The 23,361-nt window shown below is 47.1% G+C and overlaps 1 protein-coding gene across 3 annotated transcripts; it reads right to left on the bottom strand.

Moving 5' to 3' along the window:
• Positions 1 to 43: 43 nt before the first annotated feature.
• Positions 44 to 22,945, bottom strand: Elac2 (elaC ribonuclease Z 2). Of its 3 annotated transcripts, none has more exons than XM_035447637.1 (25): positions 22,653 to 22,944; positions 22,201 to 22,251; positions 21,993 to 22,063; positions 21,276 to 21,340; positions 20,245 to 20,302; positions 19,401 to 19,469; positions 18,028 to 18,174; positions 15,659 to 15,717; positions 13,246 to 13,304; positions 13,084 to 13,156; positions 12,372 to 12,484; positions 11,078 to 11,173; positions 10,073 to 10,211; positions 9,755 to 9,840; positions 7,952 to 8,070; positions 6,948 to 7,044; positions 5,009 to 5,147; positions 4,636 to 4,674; positions 4,362 to 4,471; positions 3,162 to 3,261; positions 2,960 to 3,080; positions 2,618 to 2,696; positions 1,955 to 2,099; positions 1,164 to 1,382; positions 44 to 251 (listed from the first exon to the last, which is right to left on the bottom strand). In XM_035447637.1, the coding sequence occupies exons 1-25, from the start codon at positions 22,877 to 22,879 to the stop codon at positions 207 to 209; spliced, it is 2,526 nt and encodes an 841-aa protein (XP_035303528.1). In that variant the 5' UTR covers positions 22,880 to 22,944; the 3' UTR covers positions 44 to 206. The 3 variants fall into 3 exon arrangements, with proteins under 3 accessions (XP_035303528.1, XP_027282945.1, XP_027282946.1); XM_027427144.2 differs by lacking the exon at positions 44 to 251 and adding an exon at positions 302 to 478 and having other exon boundaries at positions 22,653 to 22,945; XM_027427145.1 differs by lacking the exons at positions 44 to 251; positions 11,078 to 11,173; positions 12,372 to 12,484; ... (8 more) ...; positions 22,201 to 22,251; positions 22,653 to 22,944 and having other exon boundaries at positions 740 to 1,382; positions 10,078 to 10,179.
• Between the last annotated feature and the right edge of the window lie 416 nt (positions 22,946 to 23,361).

The raw sequence follows: 23,361 nt of genomic DNA, 5'->3' as shown, positions 1-23,361 counted from the left end.
AAAGTTTGATCCTTTGAAAATAGATATACCTATACATGATATATTTGTATATACAAAAATCTATATTTGTTTAATTTGAGCCATTCAATCTAAACCAGTGTACAGATGTACAATGAAAAACTCTAAATGCTTAGTTATTTTTCCCAGCAATGTAAACTCACCCTTCTCCGAGTGGGACCTGCAGGCTTTGGATGTTACAGCTTTGCTCACTTCCTGGCAAGGGCAGTCCGATCCCCAATTTGTAACGGAGCCTGGGGGTTGAAGGTTATCTTTAAATACATGTACAAATTGTTGTCAAGAGTAATGTTATTAAAATAGATTTATTATCCCTGAGCTTGGCACATGCTCTTGTTTCAGTAGAGGCGGCTGGGCAGTGACAACACCCTGTGCTGCCTCAGGAAGAAGTCTGAAGATCGCCACCAGGGAAGGAAGGCCAAGTGCTTGCTGTCTCACACCCAAGTGTGCTTTCCGAGCTCTCCTGGGTGGGGGAATATAAACATTAGAGTCGACTTTGAACATCCTTCCGAGTTTCAGTCACTAACCTGTTTTCAGATCCAAAAGAGTACCTAGGCCAAGGTGACATTTCTTCCTACTTTCATAGTGATTTTCATTCTCATCGTGGAGCAAGAGAACAGGCTCCACGGATCCTTGCGGCCACTGGTACATGCAGGGCACACTAGGTACCCCAGCCCATAGAAGACCCCCACACTGAAGCAGTACCATGACGAAGCCAAAGCACTCAGGATTCCAAACTTGAGCTTTATTGAGTCTGAGTCCTTGGAAATACTAGTCTTGGAGCCTGGGACACATACACCTGATTTCACCTGTATCATGGCTTGACTCTAGCATGCAGAGGGAGCCACTGTGCTAGTAGGTGAGGGCAAACACTTCAATTTCCATGACTTCTTTCAAGACTGGCTTGCTGTCTTCCACTGCGTGGACTCCTGTCCTGCCACTGTGTTCTCCAGGCATGGGAGGCAACTGACAGATGGGTGCTCCCCCAGCCATGGCCATGGAGGACTGCATACTCTGATTGCAGGCTGACTCCCAGCTAGATTGTCTGCGCTGACTCCCACCAGGATGACAGAAGATGTGACTTCCACACAGGGCAGAAGTCCACAGCCTTTAGTCCAGGATGGCTTAGACCTTCACTGGGTTCTGACCTTCTTACTCTGTGGGCTGTGCGGCTCCTCCGTGAGGGCCCGCTTCTGCTGGGGTTCGGTGTCCTCCGGGCTGTCTCGCTGCTGGGCCAGGAGGGCTGCTCGCACCAGCCGCAGCTCCCGCCTCTCCTTGCGCTCTACCATCTCTTCAATGTCATCTGCGAACAGGGCCTTCAGTGAGGGAATCAGCTTGGGCACTGTTGGGAAGTCTTCAAAGCAGACCTGGAAGGACAGACAGGACAGGGGGACATTGAGAGTGGCAAAGGAGTATGAGAGCTGGGGTGAGACCACTTCTTGCTTACACACCCTCAGGGACCATGGCTTCAAAGAACACTATTCAGGAGGGGAGCAAGTACTATGAAGAAAGGCCAATTCCCCACTCCTGGGTAAGAGTGGGGAGACCAAAGGAAGAGGAAACAAATGGTCCAAACTTTCTTATCAAGCTCCTAACAACCAGAGCTGGCTCATGCCCATCCTTTATTTGGGGAGATGAAAGGGGTAGGCTGGGCTCTGCTACTCTGGGAGACTAGCCCCTGCCTACAGGTTGGTGATAAGGCTGCCATGGGAATGGCCCAGGCCTGGGCGAGGTTCTGGAATCTCCAGGGACCCTGAGGGCATAAAGACTCTTCAGGAGCAGACCTTGTCCTTGGTCTGATTTTGGTTACACCTGGCTAATGACAGAGAGCGCTGTTTTCTTTGGTGGCTCTAGGCCATAAAAGGAGAAGTGAACGAGGGTCACTTTCCTACCTGGCCCTGGTCCTTCAGAGCCCTCAGGGTCCACCCAACATACTAACCTTCATGTGGTCAAAGGCGATGCCAACTTTCTCATTAAAGTCAGGGCTGAAGAGGGGAATCTTGGCGTACCGCTGACTGAAGTGGTTCAGCATGATGAACTTGGCATTCATCCGCATCCCCACATTAATAGCCTGGGAGGTGGTGCTGTAGCAAAGAAAGCAAGGGATGCTAAGCCTTGGAGCAGGAGTCCACAAGCCTGACCCTCCCTGCTGAGGGCACCAAGAAGGGCTGGTAGAGTCCTCAGAAGGCTGTTAAGCCAGCAGAGATGCTCCTGAGGGCCAGAGCCTGCCCACACTTCCTGAGAGGCCTTGCAGTGGCTACTGGCTTTCAGTCTGTCAGAATAACACCTGAGAAGACCCTGGGGCACCTAAGAAGGTCAGTCTTAAAAACACCTTGTCATGATATCAATTTCCCCTGAAGTGACAGTTTATTCCAGCTGGCTTGTTCTTTTAAAACCTCACACCCACCACAGAACCCTGCCTGGGGGATATGCAAGATCAGAGGCAGAGTGCTCAGGAGAGCTAATGTGGGCTCAGGAAATTTCAGAAGCCTGGAAGAAAGCCAGCCAGTCCCATATGGCTGTGGGTACCTCTCTCGGGATGAGAAGAAGGCTAGTTTTTATTTGACAAAAGAGGGTGACAAGGACTAAATGGCTTTGCTACCTGTGTGTCTTTTCCACCGCTTCCTCTTCCAAGCCATCCTCCAGAGTGGCTTCGTGTATCAGGAGGTTGGCATCTTTCCCTGAACAGAAAGATGGGCATCAAGGAAGAGTTTGGATGAGTAGCATATATCCCTGGCATCCACAGTTGTGTTCTCACCAAATACTCAGCTCCCTTAGTCCCATGACTTGGTCCCTCAGGATGACAGCCGGGGAACCAACTGAGTAAGAATCAGTTTTTTATCTGTTGGCATCAGCTGCATACCCATCTGCACACACCTTAGACATGCCATATCCCATGCATCTCTCAAAGAACCTGGGTTGGGGGGGCACTCAGCTCACTTACCCATCTGGACTAGAGCCTCACAGGGCATGGTATCCCCCGAGTAGACCACTTTCCAGCCAGAGGAGTGGACTAGTGCACAGCCGAAAGCATGTTTGCAGTGCCGTACCAGGCAGGTCTGAAACTGAGGGAGCAGAGGTGGAAAGCTCAGGCCCCACTCCCCACCCTGCCCGCCCTTTGTGGGGCTCGCACCAGGGCCACTTACTTCTTCTAAGTCACATGTTTCCAACAGCAAACTGATTAGTCTTTCAATTGGGGGACTGGAGACCTCTGCCCCTTTCTGAAGGCATTTGGCAGGAATCATACTATGAGAAGACAAAAAGCATTTGAAAAATGATGACAATGTCTTTCAAAAAGTCATTTAACACCTGCAATCACACTTCTGTTCTTTGGATGAAAAACTTTCAGTGGTTTTAACAATCATGGCTTGTCACAGAAAACCAGGAAAACTGATCTAGGCCACATGCCCAGCCTATCCGGTTCACAGCAAGAAACTAACTCTAACCCTAACACTATCCATAACCCTATCTTGACTACTATTCCTAATCTTAACCCTAAACCTAACCCTAACCTATCGCTAACCCTGACCTAAATCCAACCCTAACTCTAGCCCTAACCCTAACACTGACCCTAAACCTAACACTAACCCTAAACCTAACACTAACCCTAACCTTAACTCTAACTCTAACATAAGCATAACCCTACCCTTAATCCTAACCTAATCCTAACCCTTAACACTAACCCTAACCATAACCATAGCGTAACACTAACACTAACCCTGATCCTAAATCTATCCCTGGATGTGAGCTGGGTCAGCCCTGCCCTGCACCACCTGGCTTAGACACCTCTGTGCCTGTAGCTATTTAGGTACTTGACTCTGGAGCTGTCTGCTGCAGAGAGAGTGGCCACAGTCATGTGGTACAGAGCTTCTGGGAGAACTGGGACACTGTGCTCCAAGAGCAGGTCTGCCAGGACTTCAGCAGCCACCCAGTCAGCTGGAGCACTGGAAGGAGGGAGCAATGCAAGGCAATAGCCTGTGGGCTGGTACGCAAGGTTGTTGTGGGATATTTTGCACACTGTGTGAAAATGTATCACTGTGATTGGTCTAATAAAAAGCCAAATGGTCAATAGCTAAGAGGGAGGTATAGGCAGGACTTCAGGGCAGAGAGAGAACTCTAGGAAGAAGGTGGAGTTGCTAGCCAGATGCAGAGAGCAGCATGGGCAGTACAGAGATGAAGTAACCGGTCACGTGACAGAATGTAGTTTAAAATAAGTGGGTTAAGTTAAAAGAACTGGTGGGACAAGGCTATGCTAAGGCCAAGCTTTCATAATTAATGAGTCTCCATGTTGCTATTTGAGAACTGGCTGATGGGACAGAGAAAGGATCGTTACACAGGGTGCTCACCTGATGTGGTGCAGAATCTCCTGGCACTGGTTGTGATATTGCTGCAGCCAGGGCCTGAGCTGGGTAGGGGCCACCACCAGCAAAGGCTGGAAGGGTTTTCCCAGAGACTCCTGAAACAAGATTCCAGTGCAGATTGGCTCTTCTGCCAATCTGGGGGCTTCCCCCAGATTGGGAGAATACAGGGACTTCCCAGGAAAAAATGGTTTGGTCTCAGTGTTAGGTACAGCTGGCAATGAGCAGCCAATTACTAATGTGGGTCAAATGCCTCACTTACCAGCGCATGCTCTCTCTGCAGCAAGATATTCAGCAAGCCCTGAGGAGAAGAGCACATGTGATGAGCCAGGTCCAGCTGTCAGCTCCACAGGTTAGTCCTGCCTGCAAGTGGTTCCTAGTACACTGACCCCATCCCTATCCCACATCACAGGTCGGGTGGCACATGCTAGCCAATGACCGAGATGTTACAGGCAGAAAAACACAGCTGTGTTAGAAAGAGGGCAATGGGCTGAGATCTAGGGAGCCCTAAAAGGCCAAGATCAGGCTGTGTATGAAGCAAGAAAAGCCGAGGAAAGCCAAAAATTTGGCACTAGAGGGAATGACTAACGGAGCCAGCACCCCCCACATGCTGACCTCTAAGGTCCCACACTCACCGTGTGGTGGTCTGCGTGAAGGTGGGACACAAACACAGCAGTGAGGTTGCACAGGACTCTGTCTATTTGCTGTCCATAATGGCGGCACAGCTGCCCAAAAGTGCCCTCTCCACAGTCCAGCAACACAGACTTTTCAGGGCTGCAGAAGACAGTCACCAACAGGAGAGGCTTAGTCAGACACTCCAGAATGGCATTGCTGTGGCAGGGACAGACCAGGCAGCAGCTGTGGACATCCCCACCCCGCCTTCCACAACCACATCCTGCTGTCCTTTGTGGATATCATAGGAAAGTCAACTAATTAAACCACATGGATCATTCTAGACCAGTCTAGCTTCTCCATATGAAAGATCCAAAGAACCCAGAAGCCTTTCCAAATATACATCAACACAATGCTGTGTGTCAATCAATAACAGAAAAAAGAAAAAGGTAGACTGTGGACTGGGAGTCAGTCCTCACACATCCCTCTGCCTCCCCCTTATAGGCTACACTGCTGGAGTGACAGAGATGGCATTATGTCATAGAAATGGCTCCCGGTGCCCTTTCTAAGTGGCCCTGGTTTTCTTGGCCCAAATGATCTTGAGACAGGATGCGCTGCATGAACTTTCTCTGGGGAGGTGGCTAGAGTGACTCAAGGTTCCTCTCAGCTGTCTGCTGGGTAGGCAACTGAGGCTTTACTCTGAGGTAGACAGACAGAGGTACCCCTCTGGCTTCCTTCCTCTCTCAAGGAAACCACAAGATTGGAAAGGCCACACGTGTGCAAAGACACCTCATTCTAAAGACAGTGACTTCCAGGGAAGAGTCTAAATGAGAAAAAGCTGGCCCTATTCACATCAACATGGGTGCTAGATGAATTTAGGAATTCAAGAGAGGCCAGGCAACTCTAACCCTCTTGCCTACATTTCTCACTCATGAAGAAAACATGCCTAGATTTGAAAACATTTGACCTCAGGTGAGCCTGGGAACTGCAGTGCACACTGTCTGACCTTAGGTGAGCCTGGGCACTGCAGTACACACTGTCCAACCTCAGGTGCAACAGAGCAATGCAGTGTACACTGTCTGACTTCAGGTATACCTGTCTAACCTCAGGTGCTCCTGGGCACCGCAGTGCACAGTCTGACCTCAGGTGTATCTGGGCAATACAGTGTACACTTGCAGTATTACTTGGTTATTGTTTGTTCATCAACAGCACCCATAATAATGAGCTCCCAGCACTTCACCAGTATGCTTCCTTGACAAATATGTCAGCAGAGCAGAGTGCTCACGAACATTTCACAGTGACTCTCACACATAACTGCAGATAAATGAACCTAAGCAAACCCAGAAATCAACCAGGAAAAACAACAACAACAAAAAAAAAAAAAAAAACCAAGCAGAACTCAAATGGGCTAAATATCAACAAATTGCAAGACCCCAAAAGCTTTGAAATGCACCAGTAAGAAGTTGAGGGAAATACAGGTACTGGTTTAGACACCAGCTCAAGGCCTGGACCTGCAGTTTAGGCTACAGAACTGAAGCAACCTCTCTTAGTATGCGCTTACCAGTCAACCAAGTCAATAGTCACCTATCCTTCACAGGCTTAATGTGTAGGCTCACTGGGACACCCCTCACAATGTATACAGCGGAAAGAGGTTTCAGCTTTTCTCCAAAGTCATGACAGGATGGATCTGCATGTTTCTCAGAAGTAAGTAGATATAGTAAGCCCAACACTCAAGAGGCAGATAAAGGAGAGCTGCCACAAGTTCCAGGACAGCTGGGTAGACACAGTGAGTTCCAGGCCAGCCAGGGCTATAGCATGATCCTATCTCAACAATATATTCTAAATAAAATAAAATGCAGCAAAGCCCACTACTTCTGCTCCAGGACAATCAGCCTGCTAAGTGGAGAGGACTGTTGAGTGGCAAGCTCTAGTGGACGGCAGCTTCTGGGGCAAACATGGTACCTTATGTTGATTAACGTGGAACTGACATTTCGGATCTTCATTGGGATGGCAGACCCCGTACCAAGGAAGACAATTTCAGGATACTGGCTTCTTTTCTCTGTGGAAAATACAAGTGAACTTGAGCCAGCATTCGGTCATGTGGTGGGTAAGCAATCTGGTCCAATCCACCTTCCCGGAAGAGTGCTGGGTGAATGGGTTTCCCTTTCAATATGAGGCCTGCAGGCTGTCAAGGGAGAAAAGCATCTGGAAGATAGTAATTACTCCGGCCTTTCTTTAAAACAAAACACCGCTAAATGACATAGACAGTTTCCTTAACTCCAGAATCACCACTTCCTCCATGCAGGTGGCACCTCCACCTTGCAACAAGACAGCACACACACTTTGTGTGTCTACCCTGCCATCTGCTGCATAGAAAAACAGGGCTAGCTAGCCCTCAGCCTCACCTGGGTGGCCATGAGCTAACACAACGGGTCAGCAACTTAATCAGAATAGTTCTTCCCAGACACACATGGGAAGGGTTGACCTAGCACTGGCCTTAGAAAACCAAGAGTTTCCAGAAAAAGGACATCTGCCTAGGTTACTCCAGCAACCTTTTTATCACTAATTGAAAACTAAGAAAACCCCAAAAGTACAGAGGTCACAAAACACTCCAATTGCTTTCTCTGATGGAGCAATAAAACTGGTTACACGGCCATCATTGTCTATGGGCATTCTCAGCCAACCAGGAGATCCCAATAGCAACTGTGGCCAAGGGAAGATCAGCATGGTCTCACAGGTGTTCCCTAAACCATTTTCCTACAAGTGAGCTCTCAAGAAGACCCAGACACTGCCACTAAGCATGGAGCACATGTACTAAGGTCCTCAACACCTCCTGCAACCCTCTGCTGTAATACAGAAAAACCCTGAGTTAAAGAATCTGGTTTCAATTTGTACAACGCCCGGCTCCAGACTGCAAGCTTCAGGCAGGCAATGCCTAGGAGAGGCTGCCTAGGGCTCTGACTTACCTTCTGGGGCTGGGCTTTCCTGCACGCTCTTCTTATACTCCTGCACTCTCTCCTGGAAATTGGGAAGCTCCAAGGCCTCAGCTATGAATTCATCAGTATTGCAGGTGAGTGTGGTATCCCTGCAGAGGAAAACAACTTAGGTGACCCAAGGGTCTGCACAGCCTCTAAGCAAATGCTGGTTTGGATGACAGGACATGAGGTCCTGGATGATGTTGGGGGAGGCTATGGGGAATCGCAGCCTTGCTGGAGGAAGTACATCACTGGAGCTGAGCTTTGGAGTTAATAGCCTGACCCTCTTCCAGTTCACTCTCTTTGCTTTGTGTTTGTGGTTGAGACTGGCATCTCTCAGTTTCTGCCATACCATGCCTTTCACTAGCTGCCATGCCTCCCCACCACGATCAACTCTTACCCCTCTGGAATCCTAAGTCAAAATAAACTTTTTTCTATCAGTTGTTTTGGTCATGGTGTTTTATCACGAAAAGTAACAGATACAGGCACAGAACACTCCTACAGCCAATGACCAAGGCAGTTCTAGTCTCTGGAACCTTCCTCAAGTAAATAAGGCGAATGAGTCTTGAACAACCCCGGCTCTTTACAACCTTTCCAGCCTCAAGCCTGACAATGAAGCCTTCCTGGTGCCTGGGCAAGAGGAATCCTTCTTTACAGTGGAGTTGTCCCTGCAGCACACATCCCCTACCTAAGGTTGTGAAAATTACGCGTCTCCACATGTGGGCCAATGTCCCCTAGGAGGACCACAAGGGCCCTAACTGAGAAGCAGGGTCCCAGCGAGCACCTCTCCAATTGAAGTTAGCATGCACAGAGCTAACAACTGAGAACATTGGTGATCTGTAGAACCCAAACTCGTATCAGTTCTGGGGTGGAGTCAGAGAGCCTACACCCTCAGCAAGCCCCAGTGAATGTTGCTGGTATTGCTGACCTCCTCCAGTTAGCACCAATACTGAGAGGGCTAGTTCCCTGGGCTAGCTGAGTAGGAAAGCCCCCCAAAAGCTTAAAAAAACAGCCCCAAATCAACCTCTCCAGATCAACTCAGTGGGTCCGGGATCTCGGGATGACAGTTTCACTGGCACATGGGCTGAGGAAGGTATGTAGTAATGCCCATGGCCCAAGGCATACCACCTCAGAGCAATGACTATTCAACCAGGACAGCACACAGTGATATTCTATAACATGACGTGCTTAACAATGATGCTGGGAGTTCAGGAAATACTAAGACCGCACACTCATATCCCAACAAGACGACAAGCCATCAGGTAGTCAGCAAACACTTCTCACTTGCCTGGGAGTGTGTAAGAAAGGGCTTTCCAGGTGGCAGGGTATGGTCATGGTGTCTAAAGAACTCACACACACCGTGACACATTACCCAGCATTTAGAAATTACCTTTAGGAAGACATTTACTGTTGCATTGAAACAAGGAAAAGAATGTCCAAGATGAGTAAAATATTACTGTCAGAAATACCATTAAAGACCTTTTACTGGGGCCAGGTAGAATAGCACTTATTTTTAATCCTAGCCTTGGGAGGCAGAGGCCAGAAGATCTATGAGTTTGAGGCCAGTCTGGTCTACATACAAGTTCCAGGCCAGCAAAGGCTACAAAGTGTGACCCTGTCTCAATAAACATCCTGTTACTGGAGCTGGGCTCTGTTGCTGCTGTACAGGTGACCACTGTGGCAAAAACCATGGGGCTACAAACACTTTAAAGAATACCGACCACTGCTGACCACTTTCAGAAATCCTCCCAAGCCCTGGCCTAGATGTCCCCACATGCTCAGAAAGGCACACACCTTTGCCACTCTCTCTTGGGGCGGAGCTGATACTTGAGGAGGCATTCACCTCGAACTATGGGAGTGCTGAGGGCAGAGCCTTCCTCCTGGAAGAGACAAAAACATACTTCATGGTGAGAAAGCAAAGGTGAGGAAACCACGGGCCAGGACGTTGCAGGACACAAACTACATTACTGTAGAAGCTGGTGAGACAGGGAAAGATGTCAGGGTGGATGAGATGATGCAGGACACTAGCTACATTACGGTAGAAGCTGGTGAAACATGGAAAGATGTCAGGGTGGATGAGGCCTGGTCAGGACATTAAGGGACACGAGCTACCTTACTGTAGAAGCTGGTGAGGCGGGGAAAGATGTCAGGGTGGATGAGGTTGAGTTGAGTTTGGATCTTGTGGCTTCGAAGGTTGTGAACCGATGAACAGGTTTCATTCAGAATCAGATGCTGGGTGTCAGATCCAAACCTAGGAAGAGTCAGCCCATCGTTAACAGTGTCTGTTGGGAAATCATCCCACCTCAGGGAAAGGACTGCAGACAAACAGGTTAATGTGGACAGACATGTCATTTGCCCCAAACAATGACTCCACAGCCAGATACAACCCTGCTGCTCCTGTATCAAAGTCCAGGCTTTTGTTCCCCCTGTGCTGCCTTTGGAATATGCAGGAAAGAACAGTGGGAAAACTAAGAAAGTGTAAGATCGTCATGTATGGATGTGAAAATACCACCAAGTACAGGGTATGAAAAAGGCCTAAAAGGAAAATAGACAACTCATGTTCTGACAGACTCCCAAGGAACAAAGACAGAGCTTAAGACTCAGAACTGCTCATGGCAGAGAGGACTGGGAGATATGTAATGAAGCAGATGGTAGGGCAGCTGAGGAGCCACTCCAGGTCACCAAATACCCAAGCTCAAACACTTGTGGTGCTATTTGCTAGTACAGGATTATTAAATGTTGGTGGACCTTCTTTCTCCTCACAGACCCTCTGGAGAACAAGCCAGAGCAGTTGAAGTCACACACATATATATATGCAGTAGATGCTGACGGAAGCTGTTCTTTTACATTTGCCAGTCTCTCCTCTGCACCAGTTGAACAGAATATAAAAGGATATGACCAGGAGTGGTGGACAAGTAGGAAGTGGGGCACTACGCCACCTAGTGGGGATGATTCAACACAGACCCTTCCTACACAGAGACCTGCCCAGAATTCACAAGAGAAAATTCAAGCAGGCTCAGGTGAGAGCAGGCAGTGATCAGAGAAGTACTTAGTGGCACATACATCCAAACACCACCCACAAGAGTTGCCCTTTGTGACCTGGACTGGTCTCCATACCTCTCCATCCACTGCTGGTACCTGCTGTCAGTAAGTACAGAATCTGGGGCAATATGGACCACCAGGGCCACGGGGGCATCAGCCTCTCCCTGGTACCTGGGCAGAAGGAAGAATGGGGTTTCCTTTAGAAAGAGATACAAAGTCAGGACATACATGAAAGGTAACTGATTGTGCAGCCATGAATTGGAATACTCAGTGCTGCCATGGGTACCACTTCTCGTTCAGGCATAGTCTACTACTAACCTGGTGACACATCCTTTTAGTTCACTGGCTATTTTCACCACCACCATCACTGCTACACACACACATACACACACACTATATCGCATAGGCACAGAGCTCTCAAGTTCCTCCAGCTTGCAATAGGCTCTGCTGCTTGAAACCTTATTAAGAGAGTTTGTGTCCAGGACACTGAACCCATGAAGAACACCATGGCCAAGGGGGAACTCCTGACACTACTGTATAGGAGCTAAAAGATTTGTTGTACAAGTAGAATAAACCAGCATGTGAAAGACAAGTAAACAAACAAGCCACTAAGGAGAGGGAAAATGTAAAACAGACATGAGGCTTATGGGTTCTACGTAAGGTGGTGGTGGTATGCACCAGATTCAGCACTAAGGAGGCTAAGGCAAGACCACATGACCAAGACCAGCTGAGCCTACATGGTGATATCTTGTCTCAAAGAGACCAAGGGCCGGTGATTAAGCTCAGGAGCATGGCCACTTGCCACGTGTGTTCAGGGCTGAGCCCAAGCACCAGACAGACGTGGTGGAGGGACTTGTAGCCAGAACTGAAGTGCAGAACTGGCTGTTTTCCAGTGGACATAACACTTGGGCCAGAAAACCATGCTGATGACTATGTGACTATCCCTAGAACAATCTAGGCCACAGCGTCTTTGACATTCAACCCTACCTCATTAGTCTCAACACTGATGAGGGAAGAAAACTCATATAGGAAGAAATAGGTCAAATAATTTATTCTAGATTTACATGCCTCTCTCTTGCTCATGTGTGTTCTCCCCTCCTTATCTCTCTAAGTTGCAGTTGACTTGTCTAGTCCTCAACGACTTATTGTCAGTTCCCAAATTTTATTCCAAAGACCACCAACTACAAACACTGCCCAACTCTTGCTAAGAAGATCAAGACACACCTTGAACCCAAAGACTGGGCCTTGCTAGAGACATGGTATACCTAAAGGACATGATCTGTTATGGGGACGTGGAAATCTGTGCTGGGCTAGGTGTGCTGAACAGTGATGCTCTCACTTCTCCCACCCAAAGTCCCCTCATCATTACCTTTTAAAGGTGTCATTATCACAGATGGGCTGAATGAATCCTTCATCAGGGCATTCTACCACGATAAATGCAGGACCAGGATCTGGGGGCGTGCAAAGCTCATCAGGGGTGATCTAGAGAATTAGACAGATTGCTGAGTGGAGCAGAATGCTCTTCCAGAACAGTCTCTGCTCAGCCACAACTAAATGTCCTTCAAGGCAACTGCTACCATTACCCAACCCACATTCCATATACAGAGTACAAGCCCAGCCTGAGTGGCTGCCACCCACCTTTTCCTGCTCTGTTTGCTCCTATTTCAGCAGATAGGCACTAGTTATAGAGACATTTTCAAACCAGAGTGGCTAGGGGGAGGGTTAGCAATTAAGGTACTTTCAACACCAGAGATAACCCTTAGACGAAGAGCACATTTCTCCTGACACTTACTAGCAAAGCCCATCCTTGAAGGCAGGACACTACTCTGCAGGCACAAGGAAAAGCATCTGCACATGCAAAAGCCCACCAGGTGTGAACAGACAAGATACAGGAGTATCTGGGCAGAGCACTACTGGGGTCCATCACTAGATAAGGGTTCTACCATGCAGCCAAGATAAGGCAATCCCAAGGTGTCCCAAACATCCTTCAAAGTGCCTGTAAGCTTAAGGCAGACCATGGCTCTGCCCAGTGTGCCAGGCCCCACCTGCCACTGCTAAATCCTGGGAACCAGGAGTCTCACCTCCCTTCCTTCGTGAGTGATACTCTGCCCGTTCTTGACAGCAGCAATGATGGGTCCAATGGCGGCAGTCCCACTGAAAGACAGGCATGCACTCTGTGAGACGCCTTTTTTTTTTTTAATAACAGAGGCCCACCACCAAGTTCCCAAGGACCTGACACTCACACAGGAAGGCCCAGCTCCTTTGCTTTAAGCACCAAGAAGGTTCCTCTCTTCAAGTGAAGCTGTGACAAAGGGAATGCAAACATAATTTGAGATGCTAGTGAAGCAGTTTAACTTTCACAGACTGTATCTACGTTGTTACTTCCCCCCTATTCATTAAAATGCAGTAGGTATACATATTCTAAAGCAGGGTTTATTTTGAAAGGCTTTAGAGTTAAATCCAGATGAACTAAGACATGATGCTTACTCCCACCATCACCTTGCTGTGAACTTAAAGTGTCACTCTTCCATGTCACAGTTTACCAATAGCAAGGATGCTAACAAATTACAGTTAACAAATAGCCCCCAGGAGAACTGCAAGGTACTTGGGCTGTTTCATCATTTAATCTCGCATCAGGGTGCTACCAAAGCATCGTCTACTGGCAGAGTGCTGCACACTACCCTCCAGTACAGTGATACTAGGCGGACATCAACAGAATGGATGATGGTTTTCTTCCTCCTTCAAATATTTGACAGTATAGGGCTTCAGCTTTTAATGGAAAGAGAAAAATTGTAAAAAAATTCCTAGTATATTCTTCTTCCATCTGATGACACAGCCATCCTACAGCTCTGTAAACTTCTGTCTGACCTTCCCGGGACCCAGAGTTCACAGAGGATGACACAGAAGGCCATCAGCAGGTCTCTCCTGAATCACATTTGAACTCCATTTTCTTCCTTACTTCCTGAATAACTGCTGAGTTTACTTTTAACTTTCTTAGTTAAGAAGTTACTCTTAGGAGCAAATCTGGATGCCAGAGTCTCATTCTCCAGGCTCTGGACCTTCTCACCTTACACACTAGGGTGCTAGTGGAAAGACTGTGGCTTTACTGTGTGCACAGCAAGGTCAGACCACAGAGACGCAGAGGTCCAGGTGGCACAAATGCCACAGTGTACAAGTGCCTCAACATACACCAAGTGAGTCTGAGCACAGGAGGGACATGTCATAGCAAGAGTCACTTGCAGTCTCTCTGAACAGGATTCAAGACAACACCTGCTCAATAGGTCAAGGAGGTCCCAGTCGCAGCACAGCTGCCTCAGCCCACACTGTCCTATAAGATGTGCTGCCCCAGGCCCTGTGTTCAGAAACTGTTCTCTCTGGCTCCTGTAACTGGAGCTAGCTCACTGCTTTCCTAACCTTCCCCTGAAATGCATCATATTAACAAGAAGAGGGAAGAGAAGGCTGAGGGCGACCAAGATCAGCCCTCAGAAGTGCAGCAGAACATAGCAAGCCCAAGGCCAGTGGGGGCAACTTAGCAAGACCCTGTCTCAAAATTGAAAAATCCAAAGGGACTGGGGTAGAGAGCTTGCAAAGACACGCAAAGCCTCTTAGACTCCATCTCTAGCACTGCTGGCAAAACAACATGGTGCAGACAAGGAAGAGAGGGGAAAGCCAGCTCACCAGCCTATAGCTATATCAAGTGGGCCTGCAGGTCCAGAATAGCTGCCTCAAGACATACAGCTGCCTGAGCACACAGAGACATGATCTCCATCATGCTCAGTGTAATTACTTAGGAAGAGAGGAAGTGTCTATCACAATGCAAACAGCATACAATAGGTAAGATGTTTTTTTCCTAATCTTCAGAAACACACAAGTAATGTGCCTACCAGCATCAGTGCTTACACAAAAGTATAGCTGTCACTCAGATAGACAGAAATGGTATTCACAATGCCATTTTGGTGCTGCACAAAAATCCCAGATTGTTTTTTTTCCTTTTGGAGCACCAGGGATTGAACTTAAGAGTCTTGCAGATGGCAGGTAAATCCTCTAGCACTGAACTATATAACCCCAGTCCTCAAACAGAGCTAGAACTCAACATAAAAACAATACTGCCTCACCACATTTGGACAAAAATATTTGTTACAGGTTGTACTGTAACAAAGCTTTATAGTGAGGCCTATTCAAAGTAGGTCACACAGCTTACCATAATAAAATGTGAGCATTTTCAGGCTGCAGATTTAGTCCTCTGTGAATGGGAACCAATATCAAAATCAACATGACCCACAGACCTGAACTAGGACGGTGAAATGAAACGAGAGTTGAAGGAGGTGGAAACTCAAATGCCTGACTTTTAGGAAACAAGCAACAGCTGCTTTGAATTTGGTGTGGACCAGCCACTCACAACATGAAATGTGTGCAGAATGACAGGGCAATGGATGAGAATTTGAAACACCAACAAAGCACAGGTGGTGTGAGAAGGAGACTCTCTTCTGTTCTTTGTCAGGTAACCAGGAACCTCCTGCAGATGACTGCACAGGTGCCCACAGAGCACAGCTGACCCAGGAGCCTCCTGCAGGTGACTGCACAGGTGCCCACAGAAAGTCCCAGCACACACCACCTGCTGGCCACCGGCCACATGCCCACTCAAGCTAAACTTACCTTGCATATAAAAGCCACCACTAAGGAAGGGTCCCTGCCACTTGCTGTCCTGTCAGCACCTGAGGAAAAGCACATTTAACCAGGTGAACATGAAGGCTGCATATGCTTCTCAAATTACTATCCCTTAATTCTCCCTCAGTACATTAAAGGGACATTGCTGAACCCATCCTGAAGCGGAAGGAAGACCCTGTCCTTATTACACCTCTTTACCTTTTTTTGTCAAGAATAAGTGAATAGAAAATGGGAAACTCCAGCTAGGCCTAATGGTGCATGGTTGTAATCCCAGCTACTTGGGAAACTATGGCAAGAGGGTCAAAAGAGTTCAAAGGCAGCTCAGACAACTTGTCCATGTAGCAAGATGTCCTGTCAATTCTAGAGTTTATATATTATCCGTCTGTGGTCTTTGATAGAGTTGAAGACAGATAGTTATGGTTATAGTTTTCTTCAGTTATTATAAAAGATAAGTTATCCTTCTTTTATTTAGACAGAAAAGAGGAGACATGGGGAATGTACTGTGTATGTTTATCTTATTGTTAAATAAAATACTGTTTGGCCAATGAGACAGCAAGTTAGAGGGACTAGGAGTCAAAGAGGATTCAGGGAAATGTAGTAGAGAAGTGGTGATTCAGGCAGGAAGTGACATAGCAAGGAGACTCATATTTAAGTGAAGGAGAAACAGGAAGGGTACCCTTTTCCCTTCTCCTCCAGCTGCAGGATGTGAGCCACTGGCAAGGAGGGACGCCAATAAGGCGTCCAATAAGATAAGTCTTATAAATATATAGATTTATGATAATTAAGACTGAGCTAGCAGATGAGAAGTCCTAGTCATTGGCCAAGCAGCTTTGAACCTAATACAAGTTTCTGTGTATTTATTTGGGCCTAACTCGGGCGAGCGGCTGGCGTAAAGCTCACACGTGGCGGTGGGGCTCAGGCGGCTTATGGCAGAAAGATTTATCGTAACAACAACTGTTTCAAAATAAGGAAATAAAAACTAGCCCAGGGAGAGAATGCTTGCTTAACAGGCCCAAGACTCTGGGCTCATCTCCAGTATAATGGAGGAAGGGGAAGGAAGAGAAGGTGAGGAAGGAAACTCCAACCAGAAAACACATAATGGCAAGTAAAACTTTCACATGTCCCATTTGGCATAATATTTGGGAGCAGGATAAATAAGTTGTAATATTTATTATTATTTATTTATGGGGAGGGGTGGGTTTATGTGGATGTATGTGTGTGGGGGATGACATTGTGCTTATGTGGAGGTCAGAGGAAAACCTGCCAAAGTTAGTTCTCTCCTTCTACCATGTGGGCTTTAGGAATCAAACTCAGGTTTTCAGGCTTGGCAGCAAGTGCCTTACCCACCAACCCATCCTGCTAGCCCTCATTGTAATATTTTAAAAACAAGCACATAAATATGAAAAATGAGACAACCACTAAAGGCCTGAAGGAAGTATGTGGGCTTTGCTCCTCTCTGCTTGTCATACAAAAGAAGCATGACAAGGTCTGCCTTCTTTGTCACTAAAAAGATGAACTGAGATCAGCAGGAGATGACCCATCTCTGCCCAACATCGAAGAGCAGACTTGAGTACTCAACTCCTCAGACAGACAGAACAAGTCTTGGGTAGCCATCTTCTAATAGGGGCCGACCCCCTCCTGACTTCTCTGTTGTGTGAGCATAGCAACCAGTCTCTGCATTATTGTTTCATTAATGAAAAAACAAAAGCCCCCTACACCCAAGAGCTTGCTAGGCCCTGCTCCCGTATGAACACACATCCTGGAGCTATCCAAAGCTGCAAACTGGCCTGACACTCGGGACCTTCACTCTCTTTACAACCTTTCTTGACCTCTCTCCAGAGCTTTACATGACGGAGAAAATCTACTTATGCTAACAGCTATCTTGCAGAGAAGATCCTAACTTAGAGCAGTAAAAGGAAAAGACCTGTCATTTGCAACACTGGATAGAGGCACAGAAAAGACACACACCATGTGACCTCACCCACATGTAGAATCTTAAAAAAAAAAAAAAAAAAAAAAAAAAAAAAATCCACCTCACAGAAAAAGTCGAGAAAGAAGGTTGCCAAAGGCCAGAGGAGGGGGTGAGGGGGGCAGAGTGGGGACAGGGAGAAGCTGATAAAGGAGTACAACGTTTCAGTTGGCAACAGGCCATGCACACTATGCTGTGACCACAGAAAACACTATTCGTTCAGCTTGGTGAGATGGCACGCATGTTAACTAGCTTGACTTGACTCTTTCTACGTAGATCAATACAATTCACTGCACTCTAAATGTACACAATTACTGTCTGCCAATTAGAGATACTCTTTTAACAGGACAAGGCATGCAGAACTACAAGGCCCGCCCCCACAGTTTACCTGTACTGCTGCCATCTGGACTGCGCTCCCCATTTTCAGCTGACACATCAGTTGATGCAGAGTCTGAAGATGACTGTTTTGGACTGAGCCTGTTGGGAGACCTTTTGGGGCTCTGCGGTGGCTGTTGCCTGTCATACCTCTGTTCACCTGGGCAGCAGAGGAAGCCATTGCATTACATGCACCCCGCAACTGCAGCCCAGGTGTTCACATGCAAGAATTCCCTAAATGTCAATCAAACTAGAACTCCTTTCTCTGCAGTAGTAAATAGCCAGCTACCAGCATGCTGGCCTTTCTCCGGCCCAGGGTCTTGCTGATAGAAGGATTCAGTTTTTGACTGAGAGCATCCGGGCTGTAGACTAGTTCAGTTATCACCATTCGGTTATCCCTGCACAGATCCCGGGAATGCCCATCAACCCAAGAGGCAGAATTCTGCAGCCATTTATGTATCAAAATCAAGGGGACTGCTGATTTAAGAAGGTGAACCATAGCTGTGGTTTTAACAGAAAATGCCTTTGGTCCTCCAGGCATGTCACTCAATCAAGACCTGCTGGAATTCCAGGGAAACACTGGCCAGCAGAATTGCACAGGTGTCAACCAGAGGAAAAGACATGGCAGTAAACTATCATGCTCTCTGGAGGGAAGAAAAGGGTGCTGGAAAGAAAACAAAGAGAGACACTTCCAATTGGGGTTGGGAGGGGTGGTAGTAGTCAGGTAAGAGAAGACACCTGGCTTAGAGTGAGTGAAGTAAAGAGAGACCTTAGGCCATCCCCTTGCTGGCTTTAAGTACTGGTGTCATCACACAAGAAAAACACCCTTCCCTCCCATCTTTTACCCATGGTCAGCATAAACCTCAGCCTCCCCCGACCCCCAGTTCTGATTTGTTGGTTCTCTCTTCTGCTCAATAGTCTCTCTGCAACTGCCAAGATCATGCCAGTTTGCAATATCAAGGGCATCTCCCTACCACCAGGTACTCTCTTCAAATGCAGGTAAGCCTGGCACAAGCTGTTCAGCCAGAGTGATGTGCAGAGCATCTCTGCTCCCAACTCAAAGCCTCATCCTTCAACATGGTACCTCACAAGCACAAGCACAGCTGTAGCTTCTCAGCCCTCAATGCCCCTCTTTTAGGTTGCAGTTATTAAAAAGTCTCTTAAAAGGCACTTAATTGCAACAAACTAAAATAAACATGCCAACTACAGTACAGTATGTTTGTCCACAAGAGGCTAAGGTCCGACATGCGTATCCAACCTTAAATTTCTAATCATGCTCAGAAAAAAAACAAGCCAGTCAAGCCAGTCTTGTCTCTCTTCAAACACATGTCCCTTGGGTAGGACCCACAGCCACTTTCTCTGGGGAAACCTGGCCCCCAGACTCACTGTGGATAGGAACCTGGTGAACAGTCATGGTCTCATCCTTGTACTCTGGTGCAGAGTGTGGCCGTACAGCTGTAGGAAAAACACAGGTCAAGAAATCAAGTGTCTTTAGTAAATGGCAGGAAAATGAACCTGCAGGATCCCCATCCACAGCCACTGACTTGCCTTAGAGTGTTACTGGGAATATGTCAGTAAAACCAGATTTTCTTTAACATATTTTAAGAAAAAAAAAAACAAAACAAAAAAAAAACAAAAGAAACAAACAAAAAAAAAGGGAAGCTGTACTTTCATCAGTCATTTATATGGAGCAGAGTCAAGGGAAGTCATGCTATGAGCATTGTACAGGATCCTGTAAGAAAAAGATAAACCAATATTGTGTACAAACGCAAGAGCCCTGAGTTAACAAGGTTACCAGCCAGGAACTCTATCATCTCAACCATGAGAACTGGTATAAAGTCTGAAATAAAACTGTCAGTGCTTTACAATTCGCATGAAATAAAAATAAAAAATCAGGCAGGGTAGTGGCAGCACACGCCTTTAATCCCAGCACTCAGGAGGCAGAGGCAGGCGAATCTCTGTGAGTTCAAGGCCAGCATGGTCTACAGAGCAAGTTCCGGGACAGGCTCCAAAGCTACAGAGAAATCCTGTCTCAAAAAAACAAACAAACAAAAAAAATCATTAAAAAAAAATTAGAGAAGGAACAAGAGAAAGAACAAAACCATAGAATGTTGAATGAAGCATGTGATTTTAAAGTTTGCTTTAAACCAGTTGTTGGTGGATTCTAATTTGAAAAGCAGGGCTCACGTAAGAGGAAATACGAAATAACAAGTCACAGTCAACAACATACCCAGATCTATTCCTTTCAAAGGACCAGAAAATATTTTGATTGCTTCTAGATATTTTTCCTAAAAAATAAGCAAGAAAGAAGTTACATTTTAAGCATAGAACACAGTAATATATTCAAATAAGTAGAATATAGACTCGCTTTATGTCAACACAAAACTTCGCAAATACTTTAAAATAATTTTTAGCTATCAGATATTTATTATGTCCAGTATCATTAGATGCCATTAGATGTTTTAGCAACATTAAGCGATATGAAGTTTTTGCTCTCTCATTGAAACAGAGATGGAAATGAAACAAATCATAACATAAACAACTTAGTAGCAATCAGGTGTTCTGAAAGAGAAAAGATACAGGAATTGAAACCAATTTGTCTGGAGAGACAGGTACAGCTCCAGAGGAAATAACTTTAGAAAGCAAAAAATAGTGGGTCAGTGTTGGCCTTTGTGGCTCCAGCTTCACATCACAGGTAGAGACATGAGCAGAGGGCTGGGCCTATGGGACTTGGAGGCTATACTGTGGATCCTATCACACAGGAGAGCCTAAGGTGGGAAGTGGCACACTGCTTGTACATCTTGCTCTGGCTGCTACGAAGAAGAGGGATTATAGTGAAGTGGCAAATTATAGTGTAAGGCTACTTTGGTACAGACAGTGAAAGTTCAAGGAGATGGAGAGAAACATATTTAGACACTTGCTGGAGACGGACTTACATGGCTGAAGTTTAAAAAGAATAAAAGCTTTAATGGAGCACTTCCTCAGTCCCAAATATCTAAGATGATGCGGTACCTCCCATGTACAATTTCATTCATTCTGTAACAACCTTATGGAACATTCTGGCCACTTTATTAATTAGGAAGCTGGGGCTGGAGCCAAAGCAGCTCACCCTGGGCCACACAGTTGATATTTCTGCACTAGGAAAGGAGATGTGCTTACTCCACTACCTGTTATCCCTGAGGGCTAAGGGTTAGGTTACAAAGATGAAGATTCTTGTCCATTAACACTTTTAAAAGGAGGTGGTTTTGACAGGCGACTCACCAGTTGTGGAGGTCCAGAAAGAACACATTTGGGAAGCCCAGTTTCCTTTAAAGTTAGAATCATTCCTAAAAAGATTATAAAAAATAAAAATAAAAATTAGCTCTATCAGTATACAGGCACTGCCTGTCCTGGGGGGAAGGGAAGGGGGTTTGTTTCTCACTGAACCAGTTATTTACCCATGTGTTTCTATTCTGGCTTATTAGCAACTATACAATACATAAAGAGAAAATAATATTAGCAGAGGTACTAGAGACAAGTGCCCCATGTGCCTCTAGAATGGGCACAGATGACTGGAGGGAGGTAGGGAGGCAATGAAACGGGGGTGGGGGTGTACTCTACTATGTCACTTGTTTCTGTAGTGACCCCACTAAGCTTTCAAAATCTGGCTTCATCACAATCTTGATGTTCCCAGCTGATGGCCAGGAATAACGAGGCAATCTTGACAGTAGGTGTCTGCATATGGCTGCTGGTGGTTTTCATGATAAATACCTTTACTCTGATTGCCACCGCTACTCTCTCTTTAAATGTCTGGTCCAGCACTGGAGGCCATCACCATGTCAAGACCTGCTGTTCTGAGTCTAGCTTTTTGTACTTTGCACTCAAGTATACAAGGAATCCTAGCTCCCCTGGGCTCAGAAGTTAAGCAAAGAAGTTAAGCAAGACATGTCAAACTCCCAGAGACTTCCCACTAGCCTCTGACCTCCAAAACATACTCACCACACAACCCCCCAACATTTGACCAATGCATCCGAGTCAGAAATATGTTGTCCAAGCGAGCGACTTTCAGTCTAAGAAAAAACATACATTTCAGCAAGATGAAACACGGCTGATCAAAGATCACTTCTGCTGAGAAGTCTAACCTGCCTCTCACCTCAGCTTTCAAGCCCATAATCATCTCCACCCCAGAAGCCAGGTGTTGACTCACTTGTGTTCCTGCATAAGTCGCTGGACACCTTCTCCGCAGTTGAAGAGGTACCTGTGGAAGGAGTATTACTATACTCAGAAAAAGTCTGTTCTGCCAAATGCTTTATTGTAGATACAATGATATAACTACAACTAAGGTGACCTCGTTCTGTCATTGGCTGGTAGGTTTTGAACCCTCGTTGGTTAGTGACAGAGTAGTGGAGTTCGGTATAGGTCGGTGAGAAGAGGCCCCTTTACCCATCAACTTACCAGACCAATTTAGCCTACACACTGTGAGGCCCCTGCTTTGGGATACTCAGGCACGCCAAAAGCCACCCGCGGCTCAGGCAATGGGAAGTACTGCACTGAAGCCTGAAAACCATGCGGACTAAGGGAGGTAAGGGCTGGGCAAGTGCGTGACCCGGAGCACGTGGCGATGCGACCAGACGACCCGGGCTGTTGGTCCGTACTGACCTGTTGAATTCAGAGAACACGTAGAGAGCGGCGCCTGTGTCCCGGCCACCCGCCGCCACCACCTGCAGGTACACGGTGCTCGGGCCCCCGGGCCCCCAGGACGGGCCACGCTTCTCCCGCGTGCGCAGGTGCCGCAGCGGGTCTTTGGGCGGCCGCGGCCGACGAGCCGAGGCCTGTGACATGGTGCGCAGGCCAATGGGACACAGTAGAGAGCGCAGGGCCCACATGCACTCTTCCCCACCTGGCTGACAAGGCAGCCGGACCCCTCGCGCCGCCACAAGCACCGCCCCTCCGCCCCGCATGGCGAGACCGGCCAATAAGAGCGCGGATACACGAGAAGCCCGCCCACACAAAGAGTTTCATCCAATTGCAAGGAGTCTTGGAACTCGGAGCCTGTCAATCAAGGTGGATATAGAGTAAGCGAAAGCTAGAGAGCCGCCGGAGGCTCCGCCCCCTGAACTATTCCGGCTCTCCCAGGGTTGCTATTTTCCGGATACCGTCATTTGCCGGGGGAGGGACTTCTGGGAGTGCAAGAACCGAAGAGCAGTACTGGGAAGTGACTGAGCCTGTTCAGCTCATTTTCTGATCTTAGGAGCTGTTCCCTTCGACAAAAGCACTCCGTGCGTGGCATCCTTCTTGCTTATGCTGATCGTGAAGATCCTATGGAAGCTAGATATGGCTAATTTGACTTCCACTGTGGAATCAAAGG

Source organism: Cricetulus griseus, chromosome 7 (assembly GCF_003668045.3).
Source record: "Cricetulus griseus strain 17A/GY chromosome 7, alternate assembly CriGri-PICRH-1.0, whole genome shotgun sequence".
Taxonomy (NCBI): Eukaryota; Metazoa; Chordata; class Mammalia; order Rodentia; family Cricetidae; genus Cricetulus; species Cricetulus griseus.
The sequence above is the reverse complement of the archived record's forward strand: the minus strand, read 5'-3'. Positions and strand labels throughout refer to the sequence as shown.

Excerpts from the sequence above, each read along its gene's own strand:
- Elac2 (XM_027427144.2), bottom strand. The coding sequence starts at position 22,879 with ATGTGGGCCCTGCGCTCTCTACTGTGTCCCATTGGCCTGCGCACCATG. Across the intron at positions 22,252-22,652 it reads GTGTTCTCTGAATTCAACAG|GTACCTCTTCAACTGCGGAG; the intron begins GTCAGTACGGAC and ends CTCCTTCCACAG. Across the intron at positions 5,148-6,947 it reads TCCACGTTAATCAACATAAG|CCCTGAAAAGTCTGTGTTGC; the intron begins GTACCATGTTTG and ends TGTCTTCTGCAG.